This window comes from Schistosoma mansoni, chromosome W (assembly GCF_000237925.1).
Source record: "Schistosoma mansoni strain Puerto Rico chromosome W, complete genome".
NCBI lineage: Eukaryota > Metazoa > Platyhelminthes > Trematoda > Strigeidida > Schistosomatidae > Schistosoma > Schistosoma mansoni.
In genome coordinates this window covers 18,749,382-18,777,059 of record NC_031502.1, presented here as the reverse complement: position 1 = coordinate 18,777,059, position 27,678 = coordinate 18,749,382, and the positions used below count along the sequence as shown (strand labels likewise).

The following is a 27,678-nucleotide window of genomic DNA, read 5'->3' as shown; positions in this document are numbered from 1 at the left end:
TTATTCATTTGGATGAATCAGATCATCATCCCTTGAGTTCGGTAGATTAGGTAATGCACAGTGTTCATTAATATCATTATCGTTATCAGCACCAATGTTAGACTGTATGTTAGTCTCGTCGTAATTGCGGTTCGCTTGCTGATCAGCAGTACTGTCGGTATCAGGAATACAACTCGAAACGTCCTCGTCATCAGACAATTCGATAAAAATCCCCTTTTCAAATTGTGGTGAGCCATTGCGTTTAAGCGATTCTGACCGAGGCATCAAACTATCTGGATGAAATTTTTCCATACCAGGACGACTTATTTTATCAGCAGGTGTTTGACTATTATCGTCTTCATGTCGACTACAACCAGTGTTATCAATATCATCATCGTCGCATAAATTGACTTCTGTAATTTCTGCAATAGTTTTTGGCAAATGATATGAACGACCACTGTTGATAATACTGATATTATTTGTATTTCCACTGGATATTATATTAAATGTTCCTTTTGGATTGGAATCATCGTCTCCAGTGAATGTTACTGAAGCGGGCATACCAGGAAGATCTGCGTACATATCCTCTAATAATTCTTGTAGATTTTGTACTACTGTAATTGAAAAACAACAATAGTAGTTGTACTTAACCGATTACAATTAATTCAACATTTCATAACGCAAACTAACAGACACAGTACACTAAGAAAGGAGAAGGGATGAGTAGTTATTATAAAAAATTATTATATTTTGGCCGTGTAAACCTGTACAACAATTTACCGGATTTACACTAATGAAACAAAGTGATTCTATGTGATAAAAGAAAGTTTAACAGAGAAAAATCCGTAGAGTGATATGGAAATGCTACAGAATAAATACATCCACAAAGTTCGAAACCTAAGTTAACGCTAACAAAAATTAACGTTCGAGGAGTGGAAAAGTATCGAAATTTTCTCTACAGAATTATCGTTCTTTTCATTAAGATCCAGAAACTGAATGATCTCTCAGCTTATTACATAAACATGTAATTGGTTATCATAGTTCTTTGGAAGACGGAACAAGGTGTTACAGAAAGCAGAATTCAATGTATTGTCGCTATATAAGGATGAATTTGACTGAGCCTGTAGCTCTTCTGGGGATACTGCCGGTTCAAAGCCCAGGTAAAGTAGAAGGGCGTGAGCAACCTAACTCCATAGAAAACAAGCTTGCTATGTGCATTCAACAAATTGGTTATAGGTGGGACAATATTTCCACACGAACACACATGGATCTCACCGGATCACACCACTGAGAACCAGATAGATGATATTTGCATTAGTGAAAAATTTGCAAGGTCAATGGTAGACGTGAGAACCAGAAGAGGAACTAACATAGCTTCAAATCACCACCTGGTGGTTAACAAGATAAAACTGAAGCTAAAGACGCATTGGACAACTGCACAAACAGCATTACAAAGGTTCAATACAGCCTTTCTTAGAGATACTGACAAACTCAATGAATTCAGGATAACTATCAACGAAAGGCTCCAAGTCTTACAAGATCTACTCAAAGAAGAGGAAACTACTATGGAGGACAACTGGAAAGCGATCGAGGAAGCACTAACTTCAACGTTTCAGGAGGCTCTGGGTCGCAAGAAGCATCATCATAAGGAATGGATCTCTGTGGGAACGCTGGACAAGATTGAAGAAAGGAAGAACAAGAAAATAGCAATTAACAACAGTCAAACACGAGCAGAGAAAGTCAATGCACAAGCAGACTACGCAGAAGCAGACAAGGAGGTGAAGAAAAGCATTAAGGCCGACAAGCAGAAACACATGGAAGAGCTAGCAACGGCAGTGGAAAAAGCTGAAAGAGAAGGAAATATAGTACAACTATATGACACGACGAAGAAACTGACAGTGGAATACAGTAAAACAGAGAGACCGTTCAAGGACAAAGGAACAGGTGGGTAGAACACTTCGACGAACTCTTAAACAGACCAGCTCCATTGAATCCACTCAACATTGAAGCAGCACCTATAGACCTTCCTTTAGATATCACTCCATCAACGATTAAAGACATCATGATGGCCATCAAATAAATCAAGAATGGGAAAGCAACAGAATCAAGACATTGAAGTAACAGCAAACATGCTTCACCTCCTATTCAAGAAGATTTGGGAGGAAGAACAAGTGTCAACAGACCGGAAAGAAGAACACCTCATCGACATACCAAAGAAAAGGGGTTATGGGCAAATGCGAGAAATACAGAGGCATCACACTACTATCGGTATTAGAGAAAATTTTCAACAGAGTGTTGCTGAACCGATTGAAAGACTCAATAGACGCCCAACTTCGAGATCAACAGGCCGGATTCCGTAAGGATCGGTCGTGCATAGACCGAATTGCGATACAACGGATAATCGTTGAAGAATCAATTGAATGGGACTGGTCGCTATACATCAACTTCATTGACTATGAGAAGGCGATTGACAAAGTGGATGAGGGGACCTCATGTAACCTTCTTTAACACTATGGTGTACTAGAGAAGATTGTCAACATTATCCGGAATTCATACGACAGACTACACTGCAAAGTCGTGAATGGAGGACAGCTGACAGATGCAATCCAATTAAGGACCGGAGTCAAACAAGACTGCTACTCTCCCCTTCCTCTTTTTTCTGATGGTCGACTGGATTATGAAGACCTACACATCTGATGAAAAGCATAAAATACAATGGACAGCTCAGAATCAATTAGAAGATTTGGACTTCTCAGATGAGCTGGTCTTTTTATCCCATACACATCAACAAATGCAGGTCAAGACAAACAGTGTAGCAGAAGCCTCTGCATCAGTAGACCTCAAAATACACAAAGGAAAAAGCAACATCATTAAATACAACACGGAGAGCACCAACCCGATCACACTTGGTGGAGAAACTCTACAAGATGTGGAAACTTTCTCATACCTAGGGGGCATCATTGATGAACAAGGAGGATCTGATGCAGACGTAAAGGTGAGGATTGGCAAAGCAAGGACAACATTCCTACAATTGAAGAACATATATAACTATAAACAACTATCAACTAATATGAAAGAATCTTCAATATGAACGTCAAGACAGTCCAACTGTGCGGAGCTGAAACCTGGAGAACTACCACAACCATCATCGAAAAGGTACAAGTATTTGTGAACAGTTGATCACGCAAGATACTAGATGTCCGTTGATTGGATACCACAGAAACAACCTACTGTGGAAGAGAACAAACCAGATTCCAGCTGAGGAGAAAATTAGGAAAAGATGTTGGAAGTGGATAGGATATACATTGAGGAAATCATCAGATTGCATCAGGAAGCAAGCGCTAACTTGGAATTCTGAAGGGAAATGGAAAAGAGGAAGGGCATACTGTGGAAGGAACATACTGTGTCGAGAATTGGAAGCAGATATGAAAAAGATGAATAGAAACTGGAAAAGATTGTCCAGGACATAGTTGGATGGGGAATGCTGGTGGGCGACCTATGCTCCTCCACGAGGAGTAACAGGCGTAAGTAAGTAAGGATGAATTTAGTCTGCTTATTCCACCTAGAAATTTAAGTATACCTTCAGCAACGCTCATTTAATGATATTATCCAATACGAGTAACGGTTCAAAAACACTAATAATCACAGACCTTTTGAAGCTTATCAATAATATTCATCGGAGAGAAGTTTAAGTGTACTATGAACAGAATAGTAGTGAAAGTTGTAATCAACAAATATTCCAGATCGATTTATTTGATTTTAATCTTTTTAGCGAATTGAGGAATTATGAAAGCTTTCTAATTCGACCTGGGTTTCCAGAAATAGATTTACGAATCAAAGCAACAAGTTTTGCTAACGAAAGACTTGGAGCGTCATATGGAACATAAACGACGTTTCAACAATACCTAGCAATATGTTAAATGAAAAATAAATAGTGTAATAAACGTAACAGATATGCTTATTTATGTGTGATATGTTAATGAATAATAAATAAATAAAAGATAACTTTTTCTTTGCTCCAAACAGTTATAGACAGACCTGTACGTGTAGCTTCTCTCGCCCTTGGATCCTTAGGTAAAGCAATTCGTTTACGAGCTCCTGTTTGAATTAATTTATTAGACAAGCAAATAGCCAAATTTCTAATACGAACTGGGTCCACTTGATTTTGAGGCATGGTACTACTAAGAGCAGCCTCAGCGACTTCATACAACGTCTGTTCGACAATTAATGCTTGTTCAAGTAATTTCAAGCGATCTAATAGGAATGCTTGAGCTTCAGTTGATTCAGAAGGAGTTTGACGAGAAGCGGATGATGTGTAATGTGAACCTTCAAAAGTAAATTTAGGTAAGTAAATTATACGTCTAAAACAGGAATTCTATTCAATAAATATTTGCGCCTATGTAATAAATCTTACACAATGAAGAAACCCTTTAAATCATTAGTAAGTAGTTCAAGAGTGACAATTAAAAAAGCCTTTTCAACTTACGAAAGGTACACAATTATATTTATGAACAATGCACAGAAACAATACCCAGTTATAAAGTAGATTACTGTCCTGAAGTTTCAAGTGTCAGAAATAAACGACTTAAACAATTAAAAATAAGATAGTGAAATCAGCTGATAGTTGGGAACTGTAAGGTGACTAAACACCTGACGAAAATAATAAAAATGGGAAAGCAGAACAACTAGGTCTGAATAACGTATGCAAAATAAGTAAAAGTGTAAAAATCGTGTGTTAAGATGATAGAGTGAATATGTTAGTTTTCAGTAAAGAGTTGAGGATTTCATCGGTGAACTGATAAAAAGAAGTGTTGAGATGCACATCCTAGATAGCCAGTTACATGTGATAATCAAGAGCTATTATTTAAAAAGAAAGTGAAGAGTTACGAAATGCAGAAGAATGAGATCTGAGCGGCAGCAACAACGGGCGAAGTTATTTATGATCAGCATAAAATAAAAAGATTGGAGGATTTTCAAGAGAATAACACTTGTTACGAAAGAGATTGGCATCAAAATTCAATAACCCATTTGCAATTACAAATATTTTGATAGATCTACTGATAAATCGGACTTTCAGTAGAGACAATGACATCAATTGGGTATATGAGTGTGTTTGAATAAGACGTCAGAAATGGGAAGAAATGCTTTTTCTACGATTATTATTTTACGATATTTAGAAGGAAAAACCCAATGAATAACTACCAAGAGAAAAATACGCTCAACACTTACTTAGGTCAGTATTCATAAGTTTATGCATATCCTTTAGAACTCCTGATAATCCAAAATTAAGAATACGAAAACGTGGATCAGCTAATATATCAGCCCATCGAGAATAGCCATGAACAAGTATGCCAGCAAGTAGCCAGTAATCATGACGTGAATGCCATATTCTCTGAGTTTTTATGATTAACTCTGAATTTCTCGCTATTTCTGAATGGGACTGAATTGTTTGACAAATATTACTGATTTTCGCATATTCTTCATTCCACACAGAACGTAATAACGTTAAACCACCTTCGTGTATAGCAAATTTGAAAGTGGGACTTTGAATCTTTAAAAGAAATTGAAAGGAACATACAAATCATTGCAGAATATAATTATTTCTTACATATTTGCTCATGACTAATTTGCAAGAAAACATTGTATGTTATTTCACAAGAAACTGATTGACAGTATTGTGGAGGTAGGTGATATGACAGAACTGACATCAACTGTAGAACTAACTATTTCTAAATGTTCTGACTTAACTTCTCAATACTGTCCAGTGCAGATAACTGAGTTTTATAACTTTGAGCTAACAACTGACATTCTCTTTTAGTAGTCAGTATGGATTAAACAATTTATGATGTAATTGACTTGCCATTTTCCAACGATTATCATCGAATATTTATTCTCAATCTCAACGAAATTATCAGTTAAAGACACAGCTTCTCTTTACAAGATTGGATTATTATCAGTTTCCATGGAACTCAATCAAATTAAATACTGGGTCGAACTACTGAACAAGTGATTTTATTTGGTAGCTTGCACATAGCTCCGAGTTTTGAACTGAAATGCCGCTAAATACAGTACCCAGTTACCATGGGAAAAATGACTATGAAGTTATTAATTCATTTCTAAGACGCTTCATCCCTAGAGATACAGCCAGCTGTTTGATTTTGCCTGTGGATTAGATTGTTAAACCTGTATAATAATTAAGAATAAATACTTGCATCCAGATAATAGAACAATAAGACTAACATCAGTAGAAATACTTGTCGGCCCATTGACATCTTCATATTGTAATACTTTATTCCTAATCAAGGCCATCACTGCAATACGTGAAAGCACCGCAGGAACACATAAATGTTCTTTAGGTAAACCATCGGACCAACTAAATACAAAGTAAATAAAAAAACAAAAAAAATGAAGTAGAAAGAAAATCTAAAACGATGCGCCAATTCTGAACTACGGGTGTGACATTAGAAAGTTGGGAAAAGAATACTAGAAAAATCGCACGCTGACAGAGTTATACGATCTTTACTGTTTTAGAAGTCTGAATTAAAGTTTGTGCAACAAATAAGTGTCTTTATGTAATTCGTTATAAAAGCTTAGTAACATTCACAAATAAACGCTTGTTTTTAGAGAATTTATACATTTTGTCTTTGATGGGAAAATGCAATAGAGAAAGCGAAACTTTATTTTGCATGACGTTTAATACAATGTCCTTAATGCAGGTAAATGGAACAAGAAAAATATCAAGCCCCAAACAGTCTCCAATTTTAATGGTCGGTAATAAAACTATTATTGAGAATATTTTAGGCTTTTTTCAAAGTATTTACTAATTTTTCTAGCTGTACGAAATGATTAATCCATGACGAATCTCGCTGATGAAATAAAATACTTACCAAAAATTACTACCTAAAAAATTCAGAGATTGAGAGTTTCACCAGGTGACACACAATTCCCTATATCCTTTTTGATCATAAGGAAAAGAAACGAGGAATAGAAATTTATGCATGCACAAGAAACAACTATTCAAATAATTTACAAAATGAAAAAAACACCAGAATGCCGACCTTTCTTCAGATTCATCTAATCTATTCGGGTCATCGTATAAATGTTTCATGTATAGACATACGTAACCAAACAAGTGAAATTGAGATTTATAATATAAGGCTGGTGGAAGCCAATCTTGAGGTGGGACAATACCAGGTGGTGGAAGACCGAACCTAAAAATTGTAAAGAAAACGTAGATAAAGTAGCATTGAGGAATCTTGGTGAGTCTAATTTCAAAAACATGTATTCAATGAGGGTTTCTATCTTTGGAATTGAAGAATACAGAAGTAAAATTAGGATTCATTGCTTAAAATAATATAATAAATTTGGTGATAATCAAGCATGTTCAGAACACTTTTAAAGTCTAGTTATAGCAACAACCATGAGCGGCTGCTAAAATAATTTAGAACAGTTTCTTATTTTATTCAGCTGATAAGAAAATCTTTGATACGAATATTTTGCGATACGAAATGGAAAAAGTTACAAAGTATATGCTGTGTTTACACATTAGTTATTGGTTCACCTCTCTTGATGTTAGCGAATATTTGATAGGAACACTTACCCATGTGATTTTAATTAATTCCACCATGAGAACCCTCTAAATTGTCGAAAAGTCTTTTAAACGACTTCGTACAAACTCTACGTCGTTAGTGAAGACTTCTGAATGACAGGCGATGTATGTGAGCCACAACCTAGTGACTACGTTCATAACCCCATAGAGACTTGTATGATTGCTCATCATTAGTGTAACTGGTATTTCCAAAGTAGAAACAACTAATAATTACAGGGACAACTTATGGAACTTTCTGATATGGGACTTTTGATGTATGGTCCTTGAAATAGCGATTTCGATGATTAGTTCATCACTATAATGAAGCTCTACTAAATCCCCGATGGACAAGAAGCATAATGTCGTATCTGAATCGATGTATATACGACATCCTAGCGGACTCCATCCATCATTCCATGAGAAGTCATCAGTAAGAACTAGCCTTTCTTATAGGAATACATGTATTGAGCTAGATTTATAATTCCCCTGAAATTCTCCAGATGGTTCATTTAGGTATGAGAATGAATGGTTTAGATCATAACACATTGTTTCAGACATACGATGATGAAAAATGTCAAAAAAGAAATATAGATTCAGTAGTTTTCGTTACCAATCACTGGGTTACTGACAGCCATATGTTCATTATCTTTTAATCAACAGTTTAGGACTCAATTTTACCATTGTATACCATGGAAATGATTCGCCACAAAAATAATCTTTGTAGTGTACACAAATTATTGTTTTTGGTAGATAAAAGCAACCCCATTTCAGAGATTCATTTGATTATTAGTAAATATATGAGGTTTAAAAGTATTGCTAATCATCACTACAAAATAATTAATAAATTACCTAATATAAACTCCTTTATACAAAAATGAAATAAATTATGGTTTAGATATTCCGCCTCTATACAAAAGTAATAATAATAATTTAAATGAGTTTTTAAGTCCGTTATTCATGAAAACTGTCAACCTAATGCTGGAGACTTTTATATGATTCACGGATAGTTTTTCCAGCTCCATAATTAGATGATAAGCTCAGTTGAATCTTAACCAAACAGCTTTCTGTTGGTCACTTCAATCTTTATGATGCAAGTGATTTCTTAATAGGAATGATATCCAAATACTCACGTGAGATACTGTATCAAACTTTAAAACTTTATATTGTTACTAAAAATGTTGTCTGCAGACAACAATAGTGGGAAAATTAGGTGACACGAAAATCATAACCATAAAGTGGATTAGCTGGGGCTTATTGAAATTTAATAATAATAATAATTTGTTATTTTGGTCGCCAAGTTCGAATATTCCGTTGCAAGTAATAAAGAAATTACTGGTAGATCATAGAAAAATATCCTAATACGATGGTGAATCCAACGAATGAATATTATAACAAAGAAGAATAAACGCCAAGTAGTTTACTAGATATGAGATATTGCAGCAAAATACTATTTGATCAAAAAGGAATGACAAAAAAACAAGGGATTATTTTCATCTGGAAAAATCCCATCTTTATAGTTGCAAGAAGCGTAATTCCATAGAACAATATCTGAGAAATTACCTCATAACAGCATTGTTGAACAATTGACGATCATTAGGGCCAAAGTTATAAATAAATAACTCATCCCGATGCCACGTGATATGCTGACCAAGATCGGAAACTCGTGCTCTCCATTTGGCATAAGTATCGGCTGTGGGATACCAACAAAGTGGATTGACTACATTAGCAGATGATTCCCAGAGAAGAAACTCTTCACTGTCACTGCTATCAACAACAGCTTCTGAAGTTGGCAAAAACGCATGAGTGCTAGACCTTCGAGTACGCTGTAAGACAAGTCTTTGTATGAGGTTAATGAATCCAGTTAAACTATACAGTTATCAACTTATACAGTAGTTAATACATTTTTGCTATGATAAATCAGGAACACTATCAATGTCGATCGCTAATCGTTAAGATATAGCTTCATGGAAAAAATACGTAGATGATTTATGATTGGAATTACCTAACCAACCAGATTGGTAACTTAAACAACTCATTATGAAAACAAGATCCATCAGTGACGTAGATTTTTACAAATTCACATTACACTGCAATAATATGCAACGAAGACGTGCGGAAAAACCAAAATCAACACACCTCTAATGCTTAAATAAATCTTAATAGCTAACATTTTTTCCATACAATTTTTTAGATAACCCTTATGCTTTGAACTTGAAGATAGGCTTAAGGACTAGGAAACGAATTATTGCATAGTAAATAAAAAAATAAAAGTTTTATAAACAATTGGAATTAAGTTACTTTTCCATCTTATCAGGGCTCTGTTTTTTAGGCATCTTTATTATCTAGTACTACGTGGTCTTCACTTTGCAATAAGGGTCTTATTTTATTTTCTTTCTTATGTCATTCGTGTTGTAATTATTATCCTGAAGATTACTGAAATTATTTTCTTCTGATTGGTAGAACCCTAATAATCCTATAAATCAGTATGAACAGGAAATCGTTTTTGAATAGATATAAAACTGTCTAGATTTTACTGGTGGGGGACTCTTTTGAGGGTGAACGTGAGTGAGCAAACAAATGTCTAGATAGACGTAAAGTATATCCGAGTGACGATTGCTCACACAACCCAATTAGTAACACCAGCTCTCAAATGGAATGATAAAAGAGGACAATACAACTGGCCAACAGTGTTATTTTCACTAGTTAATGTACTAGTATGCAGTAGTAAAGATAAATTAAGAAAATAACTGATGAACACATTCTTTTATTGTGTGGCTTGATTACTAGGTATATAGTATAAGACGAGCATTCCCCGGTATCTTAAATGCACTAAATTATGAACGACATATAAAATCTTAAATGTGAATTACATAACATAGCAAAAACTCACACTTGATGCTAGTGAATCTTTTACTTTAACTGGCTCTGCTGAATCAGTTTCGTCAGACGGCAGATAAGGGGGATCATCGTCACTAGTAATGTCTGGCATGGAGCATTCCTCTAAAGAATCTTCGAAATCTGTAACGTGGTAAGTGCTAGACTTCCCAAAAGCATTTCGACGATATGGTCTTTTAGGAGTTACTCTTGATGATCGAGCTCGTTTGACAGATGCAGACATCCGTTTAGATAAACAAGGTCTAGCTTTTGGTTTTTGATGACCGATGTTTCCATATTTGTTTTGGAGTTCAGCAACTAACAATTCCAATTTTTCATCCTCGAATTCGTGATAAAGATTGAACACCTTACGTTTGTCTTGCCGGGACAAGCGTAACTTAAGCACTTCACGTACAGCTTTAGTTCTGTCAAACAGTTTTTCTTTATCACTAATATATGAATCAGTCGAATTTCCATCATCCTTTTCTAGTTTCAATTCTTTGCTGATGATACCATCATTATTCAAATCAGTAAACTTATCACCTACTGTATCTTCAACACTTGGGTTATGCATGCTTCGATGGTTTCTTCTGGATTTGCTTGTTGCTTCGACTTCAGTATTTAAGAGACGCTCATAGCGTTCATGAAGAAGTCTATCCCAAAAGTCAGCATACCCGATAGACTAAGAAATAATAAATGAAAAATTGCAAACAACTTCACTGATATAACATATTCTGTGGCTAAACGATGAGTATCATAAAATTGCTGTTAAATAATATGTTGTTTTAGAAGTCTTTGACACACCATCAGCAATTAAAGGGAAATTATCAAGTACGTCAAATATTAATTAAACTTCGACTGCAGTATCCCTTGAATTACTGCTGGTCCTGAACCCGGGCAAAGGAGTAGGGTCAGTGATAACTCTTTGTCATTCAATAAGCTGCAAAGTATGCACTTAGTTACGCCGGTTAAAGTTATCATACCCCACCAACATAAAACTGAATTTGTTAGGCCGAATTCCCCAGAAGTATAGGTGGTAACAGTACCAGTGGTGATAGAAAAGATTAGCAATGGAAGACATGATCCAAGAAGGCATAGATTAGTGAAATAATAAAAATTATAAGGACTTCGGAAGCTCAGAATTTGGAGGAAAACTGAATGGAGGCACCTATACCATTCCAAACAATTTTGAGCCATGTTATTCGAAGTCTCTAACGATTGGTTATGGTAAGTATATGGACTTCAACCAGGTAAGTCTATGCCTAATAATATGCTTCAGTTTAATTGTCAATGATTTCACGGGCTGACGCCATGTTTTGGTTTGGACGCCCCTCCCTAGCTTTCTTCCAGTGTATTCCTATACCAGATATCGCCCGACGGGGTAGGCGGTGGTTGGACATGTGCAACACATTTCTCGACCACCTCAATTGATGAAGACTAACTATCTCACCAATCGATTTGCCATCCTGACCTAGTACCCTATTCCTAACCCAGTCAATCATTACTCGGTAATCCCAAAATACGCGACCAATACTTCGAAGAAAGCTATGATCGAATACTAGTGACCTACGAATATCCTCTAACCTTCACCGTCAGCTTTCCCACCCATAAAGTAGGACGGCGCGAACTACTGCATTGTAAACTCACCCTTCGGTTGGAAGATGGATATCTCATTTACGCCACAAATGGTGAAAGTTGATAAAGGCTAGTCGAACTTTCTGAGTTCGTGATGAGATTTCGCGAGACATTAACCCACCGAGGTAAATCAGACTTCGAGAATAAGTGGAGTGATAGATACGCTCAACTACTTCACTCAAGTTCAAGAGTTGATGCAGACCCATCCTGGAGCATTTTCTTTTAGGTGAGAGAAAAACGCATCTCAAACATGTTTGCATGGTTGCTTAAGGTGGTCATAGATGTCGTAACCTTCGCCATCATCATCTGCGTATTTTAAGACATCAAGATAATCTCGTAAAGAGTTAGACGATGTGTGTTATCACTAAAAGGATGCCTATGACAAAGTCAAAAATAGAAATGGGGAAAGCAGACAAACCTGACGAAAACCTTTTGAAACTATCAGTTTCTGTGACAGTTGACCATAAACTCTGACTCAGTAGTGTTCGAATAGAAAGCTTGCACAAGTGATATATATATACATATATTTGCACCTTTCAATGACAGACACTGCCAGAGTAGCTCACAGTCAAGTATTAAACTCTGCCTTAATGTCAAGGAGTACAACTATTTTTGAACGTCGAAAAGCATTTGTATTCCAGAACCTAGAGAACGGTGAATATTTAGTCTATACATCCACGTTTAGATATGAAATCAGCCTGGTTTTCTCGAGTCTGCTCTTTATGAACTCTAAGTAAGCGTCGAAGTATTATTGAGGTCAATATTTTCAACATTATATTAGTTAAACTGGTACCTCTGTGATTGTCACAAAAGGACTTTTGTCCTTTCTTATAGACCGTGATGATCAGCGATCGTAACCAACCATATGGGATTGCGTCTAGCTACCAGATTCCAGTTAAGATCTCAGGTAAATGTAACTTCTAAAACTGGACCATTATCCTTAAAAATCTCAGGGGTTAATACACTAAACCATGATTCTCTCCGATTTAGATTCGCTACAGCCTTTTCAACATCGCTAAGAGGTCGAAGATGCATATCCATTCGTCATTCAGGTTGCTTGGAGATAGGGAGTAACTAAAGTACAGCTGAAGGCGAGTTGAACTGTTTCCTAAAGTGTTTTTCCTATCGACACAATCTCCTGGATTAAGAGTGAATAATAGTTCTGTTTTTTTTCCGAGATAGTTTCACTAACAGCCGGATTTTTATTACCCGTTTCCTTGATAAATCTGAATAGTTGTCTACTGATACCTATCGCAGCTATCTTTTTCATCTCTTCTGCTTTGGCTACCCACCACTGCTCACGATCATTACGTATGCTTATAAGCAACCTACGTTTAAGCTGCCTCCGATCCTCATAGTGTTTGGAGCCAGATGGGATGACTTCCCGAGCATCTATCAGTTCTTTCGACGTCGCTGAAACCCAATGATTTTTCCTAAGCTTTTGGTTTAAGTTACTATTAAATATCACGACTGTTCCCACAGATTTTCGAACATCATGCACAGACACCTCGAGGTGGATGTCGCTTTCACGGTTGACTAACTTCTCTAGTTGTTCTTGAAATGTATTTTTAAATTCTTCATCAAGTTAAACTGTTAAGGAATTTTTTGATTGTGACGTTTCTACGTTCAGTAAGACCCAGATAAATACGTGCTCGAAATAGGGTATCATTTGAGTTAAGATATGTGCTCCAGAATAAGCAACAGTCTTCTACTGAGCCCCCTGAACGATGAAAAATGGCAATGTGATCCATTTGAGTCCATCGATAAGTTGATTGTTGGGGTCGCCGCGTAAGACGATGTTTTTCCTCATGCTTGAAGTTGGTTCGGGCTAAAAATAGACGGAAAACAAAATGAATGGAGGATGAGCAATCGAAGTCAAACATTAACACCCTCGGATCCCAGTTCAGTCCTCTAGAAGCTAAGTGATCGTGAGCGAGACCAAAAGGTCTTGGGTTTTAGTTCTGTGTGTGGGATCGTGGATGCGCATTAGTGAGGAGTCCCATATTAAGACGAAACGTCCGTCTAGTGCTTCTAGGTTTTTAATGGTGGACTAATTTAGATCGGTTTATGATTTCAATAAAATTTAACAGTCTCCTCGACCCCATACAGAAAATTAATCTAAATTCGTTAGTTATGAAGTCAACAACTGATGGAAGAAATATTGATCTTAATAAAACCGACCATACTTCAGAATATGTTCCATCAGTACCCATGGTTGGATTGACTGATTCAGGATTTTCTTCAGAGATCTCCATTCTGTTAGCCTGCTCTTCACTATCTTTTGTTACAAAACCATCCACAGACTCAGCGTCCGTTTCGTCAAAATGCGCTACTCGAAACCCGCTTAAATATTCGTTAAAAGCTGAAACTGTCTCTTCGGAATCAGCCATCATTTTTGAACGATCCAGGAGTTTGGAAATAGCCTGTGAATCATATACAATTCTTTGATAAGTATCCTTCGATTCAATCTCTACAAGCAGAAAAAGGGACACATTAAAAATACATGATAAATAGGGTTGAAGTTTACTAAAGATACAGATCATCACTCATTAGTGAAAAGAATCAAAAGAATAAAGACAAATAGAACACCTTATAAGTCATCTATAAATAACACTGACTAGTTATAGATCCTAATAAAAAGTACATTTTTGAACTGTAAATAAATCATTGGAATATTTTTTATTACTAAATACCTTTTGGCAACTTATTTGATCTTTACTCCCTCGGCATAGATACGAGAAATAAGTGATGAAGTAATATGGTATTCTGAAATATTTTCCGCAGGAATGCGAATACTAGGTGTTACTTGAAGGTATGTATTGATTAAGAATGATTACAGCGATAAACAAATATAGTTGGTTGTGGAACTATCAAGTGAGTAAAATTGAAGATAAACGTGAAGTCATAATTACAAATACTAGGACGAATTCTAAGCTTGTGAACCTTCAACGTCTGAGTTGACCCGTAACTAGCCACCACCTACGGGTTAGAATAGGTTTGAAGATAACTAAGCAGTCCAGAAAAATCCAGGATGAACACAGTCTCCTTCATTTTGTATACACCCTTAAATAGTGAATTTAATGTTAATTCACACCTTGGATTATTGTTTCTTTTGAACTATATTTATAGTATTTAGTTTGCTACTACAAGTGTTAATACAGTTTTATATGTTCTGTTCTTAAAACCTTTAGTTTCACTCATTGTGTTGATGTGTGCTGTGAGGAATTGGAGCGTTCTGGTACATTAAAGTATTTAATAGTCAATTGAAAAAGTAGCAAAATCGGGCACTTCATAAAAATCAAGTCATTATTGAGGGTGGAATTAACTAACACTAGTACTATTAGACATCGACAAGCAAGTAGGGTAGGAAATCCATAACTAACCAGTTCAAAAATAAAAAGTTTAGGCAACTATAATATAAACAAGCGTACCATCTACTCGAGCCGCATCGTACAAATCCTTTGTAGTGTAAGGATCATCTGAAGCAAATAGAGCTTCTACACCTGAGCGTAATAGTTCGTCCATTTCTGAACGTGTTAGCCTGCTTACTGATTTAGTATTAGATTGTCTTTGTGTTGATTCTACAAGATTAGTATCTTGATCAGATCTGGAGATGCAATCTTGGTTAATTCTAGAGTTATCAACATTTGAGTCTGTTTTTGGTGAGTTATTGTCTTGAGTCGAGTCATGCTGATTTGATGCAGGACTTGAAGAAATTTCCGGTGCCTTTGGATATTTCTGATTATGATCGACAATTAACTGAGTAAGGGCAAGTTTACGCCTAGCCACTTGAGATATTTTCTCTTCAATACTGTGACGTGTTATGAACCGATAAATAACAACATGCTTGGACTGACCAATTCGATGAGCCCGAGAAAGGGCTTGTAAATCCCATTGAGGATTCCAATCGGAATCATACAGTACGACCTTAAATTGAAAATAAGACAGAAAGTGATGAACACATATACATTGGTCGTACGCATAGACCAATGAAAATCCATCGTAAATATATTAACCGCAACTACAACGTGTAAAAGATTGCGATATTAGACAAAGCGACTGAATGATAGCATTCTAGATTGAATTTTCTTACTAGAAATCTGGTAATCTCTATCAATTAAAAGGCCCGAAGAGAACCGCAACCAGCAGTTTGACTTGATAGGCCATGATAAAACAGCGCAGGTAAACTTTACTACCTTTATAAACGGTATCTGATGGGATCACCGGGTAATTAATAGTGATGTTAGACTCAGACTATTAATGAATGATGGCAAATTAGTTGATGAGGTTGAGAATCTTCATCAACTGAGATGGTTGGGCCACGTGTTACATCATGATGGCCATCAAATAAATCAAGAATGGGAAAGCAACAGAATCAAGACATTGAAGTAACAGCAAACATGCTTCACCTCCTATTCAAGAAGATTTGGGAGGAAGAACAAGTGTCAACAGACCGGAAAGAAGAACACCTCATCGACATACCAAAGAAAAGGGGCTATGGGCAAATGCGAGAAATACAGAGGCATCACACTACTATCGGTATTAGAGAAAATTTTCAACAGAGTGTTGCTGAACCGATTGAAAGACTCAATAGACGCCCAACTTCGAGATCAACAGGCCGGATTCCGTAAGGATCGGTCGTGCATAGACCGAATTGCGACACAACGGATAATCGTTGAAGAATCAATTGAATGGGACTGGTCGCTATATATCAACTTCCTTGATTATAAGAAAGCGTTTAGTAGTTTGGATACGAGAACGTTTTGGAACGTTCTTCGACATCACGAAGGACACCAACCCAAACACACTTGTTGGAGAAACTGGGAAAGGTGGAAACTTTCATGTGCCTTGGCAGCATTCCTACAGTTGAAGTGGATAGGACACATATTGAGGAAGTCATCAAACTGTATCACGAAGCGAGCGCTAACTTGGAATTCTGAAGGGAAATGGAAAAGAGGAAGGTCAAAGTACACACTGTGTCGGGAATTGGGAGGAGGCATCTAAAGGATTGTTCAAGACACAGTTCGATGGAGAATCCTCGTGGGCAACCTAAGCTCCTCCACGAGGGGTAACAGGCGTAAGTAAGTATGTATTCATTAGTCATGAAGAAATGGACAAGCAGTTTATACAGAAAAGTTTGAAAAGTATCTCCTACGGAGTTTCTAAGTGTTTGTTAAAACACAGACCCATAGCCATAAGCTGTTTTTAGTTTAACCTTCATGGTACTTTTATTACTTACTTATGCATCCTCTCTTAGTCTAAACTGGATTTGGTGCGGCATAACTCATCTAATTAATAAAACAGTATGACCGATTTACAGAAATAGTGGAATACGACAATGAAAGATGAAAACGACCAATCATTATTGATTAGTAAATTTTTAGGACAAAGCATCCACCATGATAATGTCTATAATACAAAGTCTGCATTCACAAACTCAAACTGATTACGATACAGACATCCACAAAGACTAGTACGACTATGAGTTCAGCGTCAACAAGATGCTTAAGTTGACCAATTAATATGCTAAACATGTCTCGAATAATGAAGAATTTCTAGTGCTAATTATACTATGAATGAAATAAACATTTAAAAAATACGAATTCACTAGTAAGTAGTGGAGAACAAAATAATGAAGTTTTTTTAGTACTATTAGGGTGCATGCTACTTATATTAACGATTATAAGTAGTATGTAACACCGATCAGAAGTGAGAGACTGCCAAAAGGAGGTTGAGAAGATTGAATTGGAGAAAACAGTAAGGAATTGAGAAGTAGAAAAATCATGAAGGATTTAAAGGACAATTGATGGAAGATTCTCAAATTAAGTATTTAACGTATGGTTTTCACATTTTACCAAAGAACTCAGTAATTTTGCGTTAGATAACAAATAAGTTATCCTCACCAAGTCTTCGTTCACTGAACTATTATTCAACACTTGACCGGAAGTAAAAATGAAAGTATACCGAAATCCGACAGCCAACCAGCGAAATTCTGAATGGTAACTATTGTCAATTCATATCAATTTTGAAATACAGTTGATTATATAAACTATATTCAAATAATAGTAAAAATAAGGCTACACAAAGTGGTAAATAATGATTTACTGTATCAGCTGAAGCAAGATTGATTCCTTCTCCACCGGCTCTAGTAGATAAAAGGAAAATGAAATATTCTGAGTCGGGTGCATTGAAACGATCGATAGTAACCTGTCTTAAAGGACCGCGCACACGACCATCAATGCGAACATATTTATACCTTTTGAAATAAAGAGAATGAAAAGTAACATTTCTATTCAGTATACTACAATTAAAACGATTCTGGCACAACAGTACAGTTTCATTTAACAACAAGACATTTTAAAACATTTGTTAAACGCTACAGGTTTTACGTATAAGACGAGACAAATATTCCTACTTTATTCTAATATAATAAAAATAATGGATATACGAAAAGAGACAAATACATATTCTAAAAAACGCTCACAAATTTCATAACTCATGAAAGCTTGTGGTGGCTTGGCATCAAAGATAATTCCTTAGGCTTCATATATCAATCGCCCTGGTAACCGTTATTAAATAAATCCCAACAGTGTATGAATTCAGAAGACGACACGAAGCGCTGACTACAGTTTATTATCGAATAGCGCAGATCACAAAGCCACAAGCACACCAAGTGAATTCGAGAAAAAAAGCTAATGCACGTGAGATATATAAAACAAGTAAATTAAGAGTCGGATAGAGTTAATTAATACGTATATGGGAAATCGAATGTTTCATCGAGCGATATTTAAGCAACTAACACATAGGCTAGAGAGAGGGAAACGTGAGTAGGCTATCACATATGATCCAGCATACATGATCATATAGACATAATAATAATAATACAGATAGACAAATTGTTACCGTTCAAATAACACTGCCTGTCAAATAAGTTAATCGAAGGGCTTGACAAAATTTATCGTAAACAGACTTAAGTGTAAGAGAGTTGATATAAGCTGACTTTCCTAAAGCAATCCAATCATGACCAAAAAATTTACAAGACAACCATTGTACTTATGGTCTTTGAAATCAAATATTCAGTAATTCACCTCTCCTCGCATCTAACATGTTGGAATTTTTTCACCACGGTTCATTCTACATTATCATGTGAGTTATTTAGGACTAAAATATTAAGTTAGTAACATGAAATATTATCATAACTAGTTATTTGGGTTAACACCATAACTTTAACTACACCGTACATAAAGACATAAATGCAACACATTTCCTCAATACCCAACAGAGAATCGTATACCTTATCATGAACTAATAAAGTTTTTGTTGAGTGAAACATAATCCTAGATACGTGGAATGAATGAAAGTGATTAGTTGTTCCGGAACTGTAGTACATAAAACACCTAAATAACTAATATTTGACAAGTAGTTTGTAGAGTTCAAATTTTGCTTGAAATCTATGAAAAATGGAACTTTTGATCTCTCGTACCGTCAACACAATAGGAAGTCAAAATCTACTTATGTGGCACTGACCCGATATTAACATAGTAAACTTTTTCTTAATGCTGAAAGTCTAATGTCTCAAACAAAAAACATCTACATAATATCAAACTTTGATCGTGTTATTTTGATTAGTCAATAATTTACCAACTTGAACAAAAGATCATTTCAAAACTTGGTAACCTAGTGCCAATCGAACCACAGAAAATCAACAAGGATTTTCGCAAATAATGTTATTTCAACATCTATTGAGATGTAAATCAATTTTCTTAGTAAACATCAACTCCTTGGCACCGTTAAAAACACAGTAAAGTAGATTAGGTTGAATAAACTGGAAATTTGATAAATTCTAATTTTAGAATATCCCATCGAAAAATTCACTGTCACTTTGATGATAATGCGTTAGTAAAAAAAGCTAACATATATATTATTTTTTACAAGGAAACGCTTACCTGGCATTAATCATAACCTGTTCCAATAAATCCAACATCATTGTGAAGCGGGAAAAAATCAATACGCGATGATCATCAACAAACAATCCACGAAGTAATTCCATTAGTACAACCAATTTACTGCTAACTTGTACCAAAGCTTTAGGTTCGTATGGCCCATTTGTTTCGTCGTTTAGGTTTAGGCGTGGTGCAATAGAATCTCCAATTTGCATCAAATATGGATGATTACAAACCTTTTGCAAATGTACAATACTATTCATTAGATTTCCACATCGTAATTCTTCATAATTACTCGTTAGAATATATTTATAAAGACGTCTACAAAAACAAACCAATATATATTGTATATGTATTGATTAACGTGAGACAAGGATGCAATTATATTTAAAGGCTGTAATTTAAAAATAACCAAAAAAGTTTTAAACATTACGCTAAACTAAAAAGACACTCACCTCTGAAGTAAAGTCATATCAACTGGGACAACAATTTCAGTTTTCTTTGGTAAATCTTGAATTACATCACACTTTAATCGCCTTAATAAATGACGATTGAGTAAATCGTGAAGATGTTTAATACGATCAGTTTTTGGCATTTCAGCCCATTGTTCACTTAATGCTCGGAAATCACTTTTCATCAGAAATAATAAATAAAGAGTAAATACTGTGTGACCGTTAGAAAGAAAAGCATTAGAAAATAAAAATAATTTTAAAAAGATAACATATAATGACTACTGCAATGGCATAAAATCTACAAGTTAGCTTTATCTGTGAAAAAAAGAAATTCGTATCATCAGTTACTCTGATAAACTCATTATTCACTGGAATCCAAAATGTATTCAATGCCGATAAGGTTTTATCTATTTATCTTCATTCAAAGAAGCATAAAAAACAAATGCTCAACGTGTAGGACCATTATGCCGATATTCAAAAACATTCTCAAGTTTCATAATGCTGATAAATAAACAAAATGAGATTGAGCATATATACTTAGAGTAAATCCAGTTTGTAAGAATAGGGTTCAAAGTCAAAAACTCGGAGACAACCGTGATATGTATTTCTATCCACTGATATCAACTTTAGGCACAATAATTTTCTTAAAATTTATGAAAGCCAAGTTTTGACGCAGATTTTCTTTCTAAGTGCATACGGCAAATTGGAAAAATAATTGAAACTAATTAGTACGAAGCCCAAGAATCAGACCTAACGATCAAGTCTTAAATCATTGGGGAGTAAGTGACCTACAAACTGGTTTTTTCTAATTCCCCATGACAATTTAGCATGTTGGTTTTGTCTTAATATTTTTTTACATAAGTATGTCATTTTATTGTATACAAAACTTATAATTCTGCCTAGTGGTCCTATCTTTGACTCCATATCCTTTAGAGGCTTAATTCAAAAGATAAGTCTCGTGAGCACCCGTCACTTAGCCACAATTTGTACCACTGTTTTTTACCTATCATTCAGTATTCTTTTCTTTCATTTGAACAATCGATAATTCATTTGTCAAACCACTGTAATCATACTCTGTAACCCTAAAAGAAATATCAGTTATTTTAGGTATGGATATATGTATAAGTGAAAGGACGAGAACATATGAACAAAAGATGGTCTGACAGTAGAAGGCAATAGTTTCAGCATATATGAAGAAGAAACCGATCGGGACGAAAACCACTAGGCCAAACCGAAGAAATGATTTTTTGGAAGATTTGGTGTCATTTAGTGGATATTGTAGTAAATTGGGCTTGTTGTTGACATTTCTGTGTTCTCGAACATTATCAATCAAATTCAGAAATGTGGATACCTGCTACTTCAAAGAGAACCATAACAGCAGTTCACATAAATAACAAAAATAAAAATTATGTGTTAAATGAGGAAAAAAACTCACGTGAATTTTTTCGGTTCAACAAAATTTAATAGATGAAATAATTCTTCTAAACTGTTCTGTAACGGCGTTCCAGTCAAGAGGATTTTAAATTTAGTATGATACTGACTAGTATATCTGAAAAACTACGGAGTGAAAATAAGATAACAATTTAGTGCCGCATAATATAGTAGGTCAAATAACAGGAGTGCACAAATTTTACTACTTATAATTCACTTGTATGATGAAAATATTTGACATTTTCACTAGTTAGTTGTTTACCATAAGATGAAGGATGTAAAAACTCATGGGTATATAGGAATTCATTGTGACCCAATTTGAAATCCCGGTATGTGATAAAATTTATCTTCCTTAATGTTATTGAGTCCTCTCAGCTAGATGGTTTAATTTCAGAGCTTTTATTGTCATTATAGACATCAACATACCTTACTTTATGCAGTAAGTTCTAATGATGTCCAGAACGACAATGAAAATGATGTAGTCAAACCATCTAGTTCAAAGGACTCAAAAACACCAAAAGTATTCACCTGGGATACAAATCTTCCTCATCATTTCAAAATTCAGACTTTACCATCATCTACCTAAATAATTAACGATCCAACGGTGGTTAACGATGTGTATTATAGGTTATTTATTGAAGACAGATCTCTACTATTGATACTCGAAAATAGTGGTTTCATATCGTGAAGTGGCTGATTTTAGGAAATCAAACCCCTGAAAATTGAGCCAGTGACCAGAGGGAAAGCTAATCGCCCAGAAATCTCTGGGCTGTTAGTCGATTCGTAATAAACCTACTGAAAGTTTCAAACTGGTTATTATTTAATTTTTCTCAATATATTGTATAAATAAAGGAAATGGACACACAAGAATTGCTTTACGTACACGAGACTGTTTATTTTTCAGACGGTGAGCTTCATCCACAACTAAAACACTCCAATCAAAACTCTTCAAAAATGAACGATCAATACAAGCTAATTCATGGCTGGTGATCAGTACATGGAACGCAGGTATTCCTCCAGCATTTCGTAAACGAAATTCATATTCTCTAAAGAAAAAAAGTGATTAATTAAACAACAGAGAGTAGTTGAGAAATATTTAAACAATGAGTTTATTAGTGTCAGATATACACGAATGAAATCGAAAAACTGACGAATTAATATAGGTACTACGCTTTGTTTCAAGACAATGGTTTTTAGCAAATATGTTAACTTTAAGCACAAACAAATAAGTTATCTTTTATCGACGAAAAGTACCTGAATCAAAATTATTTTAAAGTGACCAGATAATTAATAAAAAAATAGTCAATCTCAATAGTTGCATAAGAGGAACAAGAAAAATTATACCTTCAAACCGAAATTCGCAGACAACGTACGTTGACAAACTTTGAAGGGAATAGAAAAAATACTTTTTATACTCAACTGATGTGTTTCCTGTCCCGCTCAAATTTGCATATAACCTCAACACCACTTTTTATGTGGTATACATTAGCAAATACCAAACGCAGCTTCTGTATTCGAGATGAAAATTCATTAGTAAGCAGCTATTCAGGGCTAACACAACCTAAATAATCTCGCTTCACATTTCTAAACTAGTTATCAATGCAGAAGGATCAAGAACATCATTTCGTATGTGGCAGACCCGAAACACATGGCGGAAATTTTCAGGATACCCTTCAAAGATTTCAGAAGACCATCCATGTAACCAGTGATAGGATAACAGAATCATTTCATTAACATGCTTCAGGTTAATTACAAGAACTATGGGAAAGAAAAGATTTCTAGAATGGTTGAAGCTTAATAGGGTTAATTATGAGTACGTCAGTGAAAAAGCTTAACAAGAAGAGTTGGTTCGGATATTTTTAGTGGACAACGCTTGTTGTGGGAAATTTTCACAATTTTTAAAAGGTTAGTCAGAAAACATTACCTTCAATAGAAAAATATGTATCTTCTGACACTACTTTTAAACATTGAGATTTCATTGATATTTTAAAAGTAAAATACACTTATTTACTGAAACAGCAAAAATTGCACACAAACTCACCGAAGCATAGCACGAACTTGCTTGTCGCCACTGTAAACAACGATGTAGAAATCAGGTGCCCAAATCGAAAATTCCCTATCCCAATTCTGTAATGTTGACAGAGGCGTCATTATGATAAATGGCCCATAGTCATTCTCCTAAATAAAACCCAAATTACCGATAGTGAAGACGCAGTTTGACAATCTATCTGTATTTTTACAAATAAAGGTAGCAAGCATTTAAATTCGATTTTATCGGATCCAAATGTTCGAATACTACTTATTATTATTACATGAATGAAATGCAATAAAATAAGTCACGATCAATCGTACTAGGAAGTGAGCAGATTTCAAAACCAAATGCAATACACTATTGGACGATTTCACAACTTAGGGAACATCCATCCACAATAACAAGTTTTGTAGACTGTATGGTAAAATCTAGACACTAAGTGGTCGTTTTCTTTCAAGCACCTGATGAAATAGAATTTTACTAAAATGTAAAAATAACTATTTCTATTGAAGTACTGGTGTATAAGTTATTGTCGAGTAAAATATTATTATTATTGTTCAAAAACTCAACCCACGTCTGATAAGATTTAGGTTATTTATAAGAGTTTATTTGAACTGCTAAGATATGTGGGCTATTCTAAGATTAACTTCAAGAAGCTTACATTTTGTTTTATTGCTGGAGTCACGCTAAATAATCACATAATTAAACATACGATTGGACTGTATTTATCATTAACTAAGGAACTAATAACATCCTTGATGTTCTCCATTTCTTTATTTTAGTTACTATTCATTCCAATAACAATATGTAACGTGAAACTTTCTGCCTCTGTTAACTGTTTATGATCTGCTGTTCTACTATGGCTATATGAAGCAACTGTCGTACCCATCCCTACAAAGTGTACGTAAAGTATGTAATAATCCACTAACAACTGCGGTGGAAATATAGACATTATAGTGTGCAAAATACGTGAGACGCTGGAGCCGGAGTACGGAGACTAGTTGACCACTATCCCATTGAACTGAATGGATAATGAAGGGAATTGCACAACATTTCACAACGACAGAAGCATTTTAAGATTCCAAGTACGAAACGAAACCTAAAACTACAAACTATTATCAGGTTTTTTTAGCAGTAATCCTTTTAGTGTTTCTTGGTAAAACATATAACCAATTATATCAAGAAGAAATAACCATCACATACTTCCTTCCACAGTGAATATAGTAAAGCTATCACTTGAACAGTTTTTCCAAGGCCCATTTCATCTGCCAGAATAGCGTTGATATTATTATGATATGCATGCCATAACCATCTCGCGCCTTCTATTTGATAGGGATGAAGAACTCTACGGTGAACTGGGGACAAATAAGAAGGTTGTTCACCGATCCATTTGGACTAGATCAAATAAAAAACGAAGTTAATAACTCTACATAATATCCAAAACATCTCATATTACATAAGACAAAACGGACCCACAAGAAGGTTATATAAGAGAATTCACTTATCTAACTTCACCAATTCTTCCTGGGATCATTTCTAACCAACAATTTTATATTTAGAAAAAACTACGGAATATTCAACAAATGTGAGATATGTGAAGCTACAGCTTAGTTCCTTAAAATCATCCTAAGTGGGATTCATAAAAATAGGCATCATACATAGTCTTGTATAGGGATGGAGGACTACTTCTGGAATAAGGTAATTTACTTAAAAAGTACACGTTTACATCCTCAGATTCGACCTACATTGGTTAAATGAGGACTAGTGAAAATAAGTAGCTGTCTAAAACAAAGTACAGTAGATAGATGTATGTAACAAAATAAAGAACATACTTTCCAATTTGCGGTACTTCTATTCTTTCTTCCCGGTGTAAGTTGATTTCCGTACGCATCACATAGCATGGTCGCAACACGAGAACAATATGTATCAGCTAACCTAATGATATGTCGCCTCACTAGACGTGGTAATAAATTGCGTCCGCAAGGATCAAGAACTTTATACACACTTTTTTGACTTTTATGATCAACTCCATGAGAGTTCAAACTCAATATATCTGATTCAACTGTCTCCCATGTTGCATGAATATATGGCAAATGCAACCACTTGACAAGGACTTCTCTATATTCTGGCCACTTCATTTTATTAGGTGGTCGATTAGATTTGTCTTTGTTGTCGATCCCCTCAACCTTTTTAAACCTTTCAGGAGTGAATGTTTCCCCAATAGCTAAAACACGTTCAGGAATAAGTGTGTGACTTTCGACACCCCAACGTAGAAGATAGCGACGACGTGAACCAGCACGTTTCGGATAATTAGCGATCCACCTTTGCAAATAGAAATCAGAAAAATACATTGTTTCTGCGACAGGAAATTCAAATAAGCAAGTTAAAAATAGCTAAATAAATCATAAGACAAATTAGGTTCAAAAACTACGATCATTGTGTATTTTGTGTTACAGATGAAAGTGGAAACAACTACAGTACTTGAACGTACTATAAGCAATCACAGTAGTCGAGAATTTATGAGCTTACAAATTAGCTAGGGATAATATAAACAGATTATTAACCTACTTCTTTGCAATAACAATTTACTAATCACGAAAATATCTCCAGGGTGTATCTAACTCATGGAGAAAGTAATTTTATTATAATAAAAATCGAGTTAGTAAATTCTTTGACAACACTGAATAAATTAATTACCCAAAAGGAGGTCCCTTGAGCACTAAGGATCAGCATAAATAAGGTTCAATATGACGAATACACTAACTGATATGCACCCACTAGCGAATATAAACTAGAATGAAGTCGAAACTATAAAGGGGGAATAGCATAAAAACTGATAGCCATTCCACACTTGAATTATGTGCACAGATAACTTAAACAGTGACTTTGGGAAAGACTATACCCACAAAAACTAAATCAAATCAACATAAGTTATTTGGAGAAGAGAATTCACGACTGAATGTTAGTTTGAATCATTTACTTATGCATTAAATATTTGTCAAACGGTAAATAAAACGATGATTAAATCTTTGAAGCTAGGGAGATCTTGTTCAGTAAAAATAAAAGACTACAAACAAACTAAGAAACATAATACTGAAGTACATTCCATTTTGCGATACATTTGAAATGAGAAGGTACGAAGCTCCACTGATTCACTATCAATGTTTAATAAGACAGTGACAAAAGCAAACAAAGGAAAAAACACATACAATATTAACCATATTTAAGCTTACTCATTAACGTCCAGCTCAGCATCCTTACTCCATTTGCTTAAATTATCTTCATCGTCACTCTCTTCTTCACTCGAATGAGAAACCAATGTTGTTAGTTTAGACCCAGTGTTTACGCATTTTGAGGTGGTATCATCGTTAATGGAATCCTTAATTTGTGGTCCCTTATCATGATCTCCATCCTCCATTTGGCTACATTCATGGTTTGGACTTAATTTGGGGCTATTCGTATTTAAATTCTGATTGCTGGTTTTCTGTTTAGTCCTGAAATAAGCACGCGCTTTACTCGGGTTAAGGGTGAAAAGAACTGCTCCACTCATCCACGCGCAATGCCAGTAGGATTGATCAATAAATTTAACAAAATATTCTTGTTCAACGATTTCTTTGTTGTTGGATGAGAAACTACTTACGGCTTCACTGACTATAAGTTAAATAAAAACTAATTTGAGCAATTAAGCATAAAGCTTGACAGAAGTATAAAATTAAAAGTAGGACACATTAGATAATAACATGA

General features: G+C 35.1%; 1 protein-coding gene across 1 annotated transcript; it reads right to left on the bottom strand.

Moving 5' to 3' along the window:
• Positions 1 to 27,484, bottom strand: Smp_128600 (putative chromodomain helicase DNA binding protein; the record flags this gene model as incomplete). The annotated part of the gene is made up of 18 exons (XM_018788863.1): positions 1 to 593; positions 4,018 to 4,305; positions 5,209 to 5,530; positions 6,220 to 6,352; positions 7,038 to 7,190; positions 9,128 to 9,390; positions 10,458 to 11,123; positions 14,263 to 14,546; positions 15,508 to 16,003; positions 18,182 to 18,332; positions 20,023 to 20,340; positions 20,475 to 20,648; positions 21,907 to 22,028; positions 22,786 to 22,948; positions 23,944 to 24,080; positions 25,138 to 25,329; positions 25,767 to 26,256; positions 27,168 to 27,484. The coding sequence occupies 18 exons, from the start codon at positions 27,482 to 27,484 to the stop codon at positions 1 to 3; spliced, it is 5,262 nt and encodes a 1,753-aa protein (XP_018654364.1).
• Positions 27,485 to 27,678: the final 194 nt, after the last annotated feature.